The sequence below is a fragment of the Gekko japonicus genome, unplaced genomic scaffold, assembly GCF_001447785.1.
Source record: "Gekko japonicus isolate JY-2015 unplaced genomic scaffold, Gekko_japonicus_V1.1 scaffold3048, whole genome shotgun sequence".
Lineage (NCBI taxonomy): Eukaryota > Metazoa > Chordata > Lepidosauria > Squamata > Gekkonidae > Gekko > Gekko japonicus.
In genome coordinates, this window is record NW_015175455.1 from 149729 (window position 1) to 160029 (window position 10301).

The window sequence follows — 10301 nt, forward strand, 5'->3', positions numbered from 1 at the left end:
ATCACAATTCAGTTATTAGATGCGGCTCCTTGATTGATTCTAGATCAGGCATCTAGAAGCAATTTGAGCTCTTTCTAGAATGCTACATAAGTACACTGACATTGTCTCTGTGCACAGCTATCTCAGGAAGCTTTTCACCGTTGCCTTTCGCTTCCCTTTGTTCCTCTGCTATTTGTAAAGCCTCATCAGACAGCCACTTTGAATTCTGCTTGCATCAGCTTCATTTACTGCAAAGCTCTGCTTTAGACCAGATACTTCTGGGAAGTTTGCAAGCAGGGCAAGAAGATTACAGGACCTCCCTCCCCATGTCTTCTTTGTAGCATGTTGTACTGTACCAATACCTTTGTCCCAACAGGTCCAATGTCAGCTCACCAGGTCTGTTTCAGATTTGGAAAATGGTGAGGGTGGAAGGTTTAAAAATCCCCTCCTGATCCCAATCCAAATCAGTCCCGTTGTATGCCTGATAAGTGAATATTCCACACCTGCTGGGAGCTTTAATCTAATACTTTAATACTGCCCACCAATATACAGTATTACTTGCAGATGCCCCATTTGCAAGTAAAAATTATGAAATCAGAACAGCATCACAGAAAAGGTGACTTTATATATTTACAACAGATATACATGGTTACCCTGGCAGCTTTCAAGAAGAGGCTGGATGAATATTTGTCAGAGATGCCTTAGGCTGGTCCTGCATTGGGCAGGGGTCAGTAGGGCCCCTTCCAACTCTATGATTCTATACATAGATCCCAGGAATGTATCTTCTGGAACTTTTCACATAAAAAAATGTCTCCGAACAGGTACAGAGTGAATAACTGAAGCCTTGAAGCCGTGCTCTGAGGATGAAGCCAGCAAGAAACCCAGTGCCCAGAGGTTTTAAGTTGCATGAGAAAAAAAAGAACAAATGGCATTCATTGCAACATCGTTGTTGCATGTAAAAGTTAGTTCTCTTCTCTTCTGAATGAATGAACTGGAAAATCTGGTTTAGGGCACGCAGATTAGGGATCCCCTGAGCTGGAGCATTTTACTGTATTGAGGGATTTCAAGGGGCTTTCCAGCAAAGTGGGCCGTGCAGAAATGAGGGGGCTGACACAAGACCGTGTTTTGTAAGTAAGGATTTGAATCCCACATCACCAGAACTGCAGGTGGAATGGAGTCACTACTGGCAGAGCAAGAGACAAATGGCTGAGTATGGAACAGTGGGAGGAAGGCATGAATGGGTTCAGCCAATAGTCAGGTTTTGGGGTTTTTTACTACTCCAGATTTGGAAATTTGGGACTGAAAAGTTCATGAATGACACTAGGAGATGGCCCTTGCCAAAGCAGCATCAGTTCTGTACACCACCCACCAAGCCCCGATATGAAAGTCTGGGATAGGTTGCCTGGCTCCTTTGGGGGGCGGGGGCAGGCGTGGACACAAGGTCCAGTGCTTCTATCAGCTACATAAGAGGAAGACATCCATTTTAAAAAAGAGACATGTTATGTGATATGTCATTCAGTAATTTTTCTGCTTCCCGGTAGAAACCCAGTTTGATTTTGAAAAGTTAGTGTACATTGCTAATGCAAAATCTGCCATTGGCCCAAAAAAATCCTGAAAGCTGCAGTGCTGTGAAGGGGCTGGGGCTTTCTAATGTAAAATTCTCAGTACCCTTCCCAAGCTAATCCGGGGGAGGTTGCTGAGTCTATTGACTCAGTTTCAGACTGATTTCAGTTTGGAGTATCTTGGTGTGGCTGGTCCTCATAATTATGCCTTGAAATATAATTTCTTTGCCAGAGTAAGCATGGGAACTACTAACAGCATCCAAGTTCTACATTCTGTGTGCTGTGGCTGTCATTCCCTTGCTTTGAGACTGGCTCTTGTCCCTGAGCAGCTTTGGTTTTTATGGAAAGCACTTGGTGAGAGGAGGGAGCTGTGTTTAGCAGCTGGCTACTTAGCTTAATCCACGCTTCCTAAACACAGGTAAAATCCCTTCCTAGAACAAAGGCTTCCCCTTGTCCCTGCAGTGTTTAAAGAATATGTACAAAATGATCCATGCTAGTTAGTACAACCTGCATGGGGAAGAGAGTCATGGTTTGTTCCTGCTAGTTCTTAAATGGGCCTTTTGTTTGAATTCATGGCAGTGAAAAAAAGCCAGTCAAGCCTGCATGAGACAAAAACAATTAGAAAGAATGTTATATAGATTGCATGCAAAATGATTAAGAGAGTGATGCTGGAGGTTAGCTAAGGTCAAGGCATAAGAAAATCCCTTTTTGATCAGACCAGTGGCCCATCTAGTCCATCACCCTGTTTAACAGTGGCCAACCAGTTGGGGGGGGGGAGAACCAACAGGGTACACAAACCAAAGCCCTTCCCTGATGTTTCCTCTTAGCACTGGGTTTCAGAGTGCCTCTGAACACGGGAGGTTCTCTTGCTGATGGGGTGGCTGATACAATTTGTATTCAATATGCTGCCAGGCAGGGCATCCGTGTGCTGCAGACTGGGAGGTCAGCAGATGGGAAGCTGGGGAAGAAGAGCATTTAACCTAAAATTTAGGACATTAAAATCAAACCCAGAATCAAGTCTCCTTGGACTAGTCAAGCAGGATCATCACAGAAGTGACTGGGACAGACTTCTGGATCACAAATGATCATGTCTGGGTATTACCCAGGATGTGACAGAAACAATGAGCAGACAGGAACTGATCCGGCTCACCAGAAGATGCCTGAGAGACTTTGACTACGGAAGTATGTTGATTAGATCCTGCAGTGTGCTCGTCTTTTTCAGTTGACAGTCTTTCTTCAACAAAAATGCCCGGTTATCTGAGTTAATTATCCTAAAGTACACTTAAATGCCCTACCCTCAGCCGTGACACAAGGAAGATTCAGTGGCATCTCCTATTCAGATAGACTCTGCAACTGTGACAACAAAATTGATTCTGTAGACCACATCTTGTTTGACTGTCCTACATGCTCAGAATAAAGAGCTGAAGTATCTCCCCATTATTTAATTAGAACTTCTCTCTCCCCAGAAGCGAAATCATCTTGGTTACTCAGAGACTATTCTGTAGAAAAGAGTCCAGTAACACCTCAAAGACTAACCACATTTGTGGCAGGGTATGAGCTTTGGTGTGTGGTGAAATTCCTGGCAGCTGTCCTACCACAAAAGGTAAAGGTTCCCTTGCTCGAAAGCCAGTCGAATCCGACTCTAGGGTTGCGGTGCTCATCTCTGTTTCCAAGCCGAAGAGCCAGCGCTGTCTGAAGACATTTCCGTGGTCATGTGGCCGGCATGACTAAACGCTGAGGTGCATGGAATGCTGTTACCTTCCCACTGGAGTAGTACCTATTTATCTACTTGCAATTTCTTGCTTTCAAACTGCTAGGTTGGCAGGAGCTGGAACTAGAGATGGGAGCCCACTCCATCATGCGGCACACTCAGGTCTCGAACTGCTGAACTACTGACCTTCCACAGCCTGCAGTTCAATGTCTTAACCACTTGAGCCACCGCAGCTCCTAAGTGATCTTAAGCTACATGCTCACTAATTCTAGGGTCTTATGTGGGATCAGGGTTTCCGCTGTTTATGACCTTAGTTGTAAAAACAGTAAGAAGTAAAGATGGGGGAATGGGATCTTGGAGCACTTCCTTTTACCAAACAGCCCCCGAGTGGTAGATTCCAAAGGAGGTTAAACGCATACACGTCCCCGGCAAAGCTGCATTACCGGAAGTGGCGACGTGCATGTAAGAATGAACGGGTCGATTCACTTGACAGTCGCAACATTAAAGTAACAGCCCGCCCGTAGGAAATAGGGATGGCAGAGCCCATAGAGATAGCAAAGGAGCGCAGTCCTTAACAGACACTTCCGGCTTAACATCACCCACGCTTTCCACTCGGAGCGACCGCATTCGGTGCGCACACAGAGAACCAACCGCTTTCTCTTGGAACCGGCAGTCGGTGCTCCGTCTTTCCCCCTAAGGGAAGCGAAGCCACCTTGACGTCCACGCAACCGGAAGTTGTCCTGTGCCTCAGGGCAACGCTGACGCGAGTTCCTGGCGGGAAAGTTGGATACCGCCGAGGCGTTAGGGCAGAGGAAGGCGGCTCCCCCGGCGGGGTTTCTGAGGCAGACGAGGGGAGGAAGGAAGGAAGGAAGGAAGGGGCTGAGGAGAGGAGAGAAGCCGGCAGGGTCAGTAGCCCGGGGGGGGGGGGCATGGCGGGTGGGGGGGTCGACCGGGGGGGCGCCCCGCGGGGGGGAGGCTGCCGAACTGCGCATGCTCGGGCATGCGCATTACGGCGGGGGGCCGGGGGGCGGGGGGGGGGGGGCAGAAGGAGGAGAGGAGCCCCTCCGGGCATGCGCGTTTCGCCTCCCTCGGCTTGCAGGGGAGGCTCCACGGCGGAGTATCGGGCCAAGTGGGCTCCAGCCCATCGAAGCGGACGCTGGAAGAACAGTAATTTAACAGCCGTGTCACCCCTCGAGGCGCCACAAGCAGTGTCCCCTCTAAGCTGAGTTAGTGTGGGCTAGCTCACAGTTTTTTAAGCCTCCGGCTCACAGATTTTTGTCTTCGCTCAGGAAGATATGGCTCCAGAGCGAACCAATTTACGCAGCAGCCAAATCGCTCGCTCACAACTTTAATGCCAGTAAGCTCACAAAGTAGAATTTTCGCTCACAAGACTCCACAGCTTAGAGGGAACATTGGGCCCACAAGACTCCTCTCCAGGAGGGCCCGGGGGGGTGCGAAATAAAGAGATCAGATTCTGCTTTCTTCTCGCGTTCGTTATGCTCGTTCGCCGCTACTTGGCTCCCCAGCAGGCTCCTGGGCATCAAGGCCTGATAAAAGTGGCAAAGTCCAAAACAGGCTCATCAGTGATCGGGCAGATGCTTTGCATTCAAACTGCCCCGGCTTCCATCCCCAGCATCGCTGGCGGTGCGTGATGCGAAAGGCCTCCACCAGGGAACCTGGGGAGCTGCTCCCATTCAGAGTAGACACATGGTACGGCCAGTAGCCTCTGCTTTGTGTGCAGAAGCTCCCAAGTTCAATCTCTGGCATCTCCAGTTCAAAGGACTAGGTCCTAGGTGATGTGAAACAGCCACTATCAGTCTGTGTGCACAATACTGGCCTCGATCCACCAAATACCTGGCTCGGTATAAAACAAAATATTCCTTGGGGAGGAGATTCTTAGCCTGGTCCAGGCACATTTGAGAGGTACCTCAGGGCTGCCTTTTCACCTTGTAGTGGTTGGAAAGGACTCTCAGCTGGAGTTGAGACCAGGCATGGTGAACAAGTGCCTGGCTACCTACTAATTTATAATTTATTTACTGTATCCCATCTTACCAATCGGGGCTGCGGTGGCTCAGAGGTTAAGGCGCTGAGCTGCAGACCAGAAAGTCTGTAGTTCGGCAGTTCGAGATCCCAGTCCCGTGTGACTGAGGGAGCTCCCGTCTTTGGCCCCAGCTCCTGCCAACCTAGCATTTGAAAGCCAGTCAGTCATTTACTACGGCAACAAGCCATAGAACACACATGCTTAAAAATAACATTCTTTTTCGAAAGCAAAAATTTGCAAGTAGATAAATAGGTGGCCTTCAGGTTACAAACTGGTTTTACATCACTTATAAATTTGGCCTGGCTAGCAGTCTTTAGATTTAGAAACTGACTTTTGTTCATCAGTGAGCAGAACAATTTTCTTTATAGCCTAATAACTGATCCTTATACTCCAGCTTGGCTTAAATCAGTAGATGAGAAACTGACCACTTTTGGGTTTTCCCCTCGTTTTCAAGGGGCTAAATAAAGTTAATTTAGTGATCAATGACTGTATAAAGAATTCCGGCCCCATTCACACGGAGCATTTGCCGCGCTAAAGATATGGATAAATAGGTGGGTTTTCCGGGCGCGATCACACTGCAGCATCTGGGAAGCATAGTGCACCCGTGGCTAACGTGTGGCTTCTTGCCGAAGATACGGAGTAAAAAACTAGTACATACAATGTGCTAGTTTCCGGAAAACGCGGGGCAAGGGCGGGCGTCTGATCGTGTTTCCGCTGGAATCCCGTGGCATCCGGCGCCCGCCCATGTCCTGTCGCAAACCGGATGTTTGTTTATTTTTTAAGTCTCCACAGGATGCGCACAAACACCCACCGGCACATGCGCACACTGTGGTGAGTGAAAAAAGTTCCTGTTTGCCACAGAAGCGGCACCTAGCGATTGCCAGTATGATCGCGCCACGCTGCTTCTTTGCCACGCTGCAGGATAGCCGTGTGATCGGCACCTAACAGCATACCCACCGGACCTCCACGGGACATGTGATTGGGCCGCCACCCGTTACTTTGCTCCGGGGCAAACAGCCACGCTCCCCCCCCCCATTTTCCGGCCCGTGTCCCCCCCCCGCATTCCAACCATTTTAAAGAAACATTGATTAAAACCTGCAGTATTTGTTTTCCCCTACTATTCAACTTAGCTCCAATGATCCCACATCAATATGCATGTTATCTATCAATATTAACTGTTCCAAGATATTGCCATGCATTCACGCTAGCTAGATTTAATTTGCTACCATCTGCACTATTTTTTTTTTGCCCCCCGGAGGGGATTTTTTATTGCTTTTTTAATTGGACTACAAACTACAAAGAAATAAGGGAAGGGAACTACAATTAAGGAGAAAGTAAAGATGACCACTACTAAAATCCCGAGAGAAGGAGATCATTAAAACAGCTTAATTACAAAATAATTCCTTAAATTGCTGATAACTTTTGAACTTAGACATGCTAAAATATCTTTTAACACATAGATTTAACTGTTAGAGAGAAACACCAGAGCATCCCATTATTACAAACCATATTTTCAAAGGCACAATTCAGAGTCCTTCAGCCTTCATTTTTTCTTTTCTTGTCTTTTCCTTAGTTTATATGGACTTTTAAGGGCAGCCGCCCCTTTTTCAGAAAGAGAGTCCTCTCCAGAAGACCCCGAGTCCAGCTCGCCACTGGACTTGCTGCCCTTCTCTTTATCCACCTCCTCTGGCTCACCTAACTGGATTATCAAAAGAACTACTGTATATGTAGCTAAATTTCTGTTTTCTGCAATTAAAATACAAGCCAGATAATGTCCTGTGTATAACCTACTCAGATTCTAACCCTTAAAACTGTAAGATATACTAGGATGAATGATGTATGCTGAGATTTTATGTAGGTAATTAACTCTATAATAGTTTTTTCTGCATCTGAATGACCTGTGGGCTGCAATAAAGACTAACTCCTCCATTCTGCCATCAAATTTAAATATATCTCAACTAAGAATCTCTTGCCAATGAAAAATGTCCCTTGAGAAATATATTGTCATTTATACTGGATTTTGATTCCTGTGAGCTGTTAGAAGGCATTTTGTGGCTAAAAAGCAGAATATGACAAACACCTCATCCATGTATTTAAAAATCTAGCATGCCAGGTAAAAGGAGTCAGCCAAGCTGACAGATTTCTTACTGTATTGGGAAGATCTGTGATGCATTCAAACTTTTAGTGTATCACCACCGGTAATTCAAAGTAGGACAGATTAGGAGAAGATTTACTATTTGAAAGTGCTCAGGGCTCAGTGCTGATTGTATAAATGGAAGAGGAACAGTGCAGATATGCTCAAAAGTAAGTCCCACTGTTTTCAGTGCAGTTTACACCTTAGGTAAAATGTACATAGGATTGCATAGTTAGGCTCTTTCTGTTTGGTAGCAATTGCAAGAAGGCAAATGATCAATCTGTGGCTCCTGTCTTTATTTGTGTTTGCATGTCTTTTTTGTTAATTTTGCAGATCACAGTCAAAATTAGTTCTTTTTTGTTAACTGAGCTGTAATGGATGAAAAAATCCTGGTTTTAGCAGCAGAAGAAAAAACAGAGCAGCTTCAGGCATGCCTACAGAACTTGAAGGAAGAAGAGGCAAGTTGTTGCAGTGGATCCCAAAGCACTACACTAAGGGGGTCTACCAGTAATACCTTTGTCTGGACCTTTGCCTTTAACAAGATATTGATCACTTTATTTATTTATTGCATTTCATTATTGCTGGTTCTCACTAGTAGGAGCCTCAGGGCCAAATTGCAAGGCTACTGTACGCCACTGGTGGGTTGCTAGTGTTTCAGTTATGGGCCTCCAGCTATCTGAAGGAGCATATATCGGTTATGCAACATACAGTCCACATACTTGAGGATGAGTGGGATTGCACCTGCCCATGCTCATAACTCCTCCCCTGCCTTTGACATGTGTTTACTATAATGTTTGAATGAGTTTACATACATAAAAAATATATGTGCATAAGCTTGGTTTGCGTAACTAGAATCCCTGCCTTTTCTGGGTTCCTGGCCATGAAGACAAAGTATATGTGTAAGCTTCCTATATGTGCATAGGTTGTTTCACATGTTAGATTGAGTGTGTGTAGAGAATTGGGAGGGTGCAGAGGACCCCATCGCAATTACCCTTCTACTTGCGTTGCCTGTATACCTCATGTGTACACAGTCCTCGTGTCTCCAGTTTTGGTTTTTCTTCTGCACATTGATTGCAACAAGCCAACAGCTGTTGGAAATATTTTGGGTGTGTGTGTGTGCTTGCATGCCTGGAAGTCATCATGGTTACTTCTGGCAACCCCAGTAGGGTTTGGACATTTCAGAGAGGTAGCTGGATTGCCTGCCTCTGTTGTCCTGAGCCCTGGTATTCCTTGGAGGTCTCCTTTCCAAGTACTTGCCTGGGTCAGCCCTGCTTAGCTTCCAAGATCTGATGAGATTGGGCTTGCCTGGGCTATCCAGGTCAGGGCAGCTGTTGGAAATCTTAAACCCATGTTGTCACTGCTTCTTTCTCACAGAGGAGCTGTGGACTAAGGAGCCATTTCTTTTTCGAACCTGCACTGTACTATAACTGGTGCTAAACTGGAAGAATCTTTACAGCAGAATTTATACAACAATTCATGTAATTCTTCCCCGAATCCAAATGTCTGTAGAGGCCAATGATTGCACTGATCCTACATTCTTGTTTGCCACTGAATTTTAGCTTTGGTTTTAATTTTGAGCTTCACAACCAATCGGACAAATTCGTCATTTTATTTTTATTTGGATTACATATCCACCTCCTTCCCAATCAAGAAAGCATACTGGGTAAGTTTAACATATTGATATGGCAAATGAGTCTTGCAATTCTTTTTTCTTCTTGCTGTAGTTGAGAGACCTGGTTACAAAGCTGGCCCTGAGAGGGAAAGAAATTGGTGCCCTGCTGAGAGGAATCTTCAAAGGTACCAGGCAAGCTCTATGGCAGTCTTTTGGCCCAAGTACATAAATAATTCGTTTACATACAAGACCTAGTATCTTAAGTATACTAACAGTGCCATCCTGAGAAGAGTTACTCCATTGTAAGCATATTGACTTCATTGGACTTAGATTGGACTCAACTCTGCTTAGGATGGCACTATGAGTATTGCCTGAGTTTTGCCTGGAGCCTCCGTCGCCGGTTCCCCCCGTCAGTAAGACCTGTGAGTGGGCTGCTGTCTGGCATCCCTATGAGCTTTCAGGATGGGACAAGAGATGGAAATGTCTGTTGACACGTGACGTCACGTCAATCCTAAATCCCACATGTGACGTCAGTGTGTTGACTGATGTTCTAGCTATCCCCCAAAACTTCCAATGCTCTGACATCACATCCAGGATTTTGGGTGAGTGTAACACCATACATTGCTGGATGTCATTTCTGGCCCTAGGTCTTTCTTCCACTGTGCTGAGGAGCCCAGGGTATGAAGGAGGGACCAACCAGTGAGAGGCTTCCTGCTATAAGAACGTAAGAACATAAGAGATGCCAATGTTGGATCAGGCCAAAGGCCCATCCAGTCCAACACTGTATCACACAGTGGCCAGAAATACCAGTGCCATCAGGAGGTCCACCAGTGGGGCCAGGACATTAGAAGCCATCCCACTGTTGACCCCCCCAAGCACCAAGATGACAGAGCATCACTTGCCTCAGAGTCCCTATCTATACCTTGTGGCTAATAGCAGTGGACACTGGTGGACACTGGTGTCCCTAGATTGGCACCATCTTTAGAGAACTTCAGGACTAGACTAAAACTTCTTTTCTTTTCTTTTTTTTTTGTATAAAGATTTTATTGACTCCCCTAAAAAGGGGAGGAGTTTTGCTTAAAAAGAAAGATAAGGAGGGTATATAGTGGGAGGAAGAGAAAGCTGAGTGATGTATTAACTGTTAGATTAAACTGTTAGTAATGTCCAATCATCAAAGGCTTCTTCTGCGTGTTGTCAAACATCTTTTTTCCATTCCAGTTACTTTCTATGTTAATTTATTAGTAATGTTCCTTTGAATTTCT

At 45.8% G+C, this 10301-nt stretch overlaps 1 protein-coding gene across 1 annotated transcript in view; it reads left to right on the top strand.

Moving 5' to 3' along the window:
• Positions 1–4138: 4138 nt before the first annotated feature.
• FANCI (Fanconi anemia complementation group I) overlaps positions 4139–10301 on the top strand; it is a 35756-nt gene continuing 29593 nt past the window's right edge. The window contains 3 exon segments of the mRNA XM_015425901.1: positions 4139–4157; positions 7761–7885; positions 9152–9224. Coding sequence (XP_015281387.1) covers positions 7802–7885; positions 9152–9224 — 157 coding nt within the window. The 5' untranslated portion in view covers positions 4139–4157; positions 7761–7801.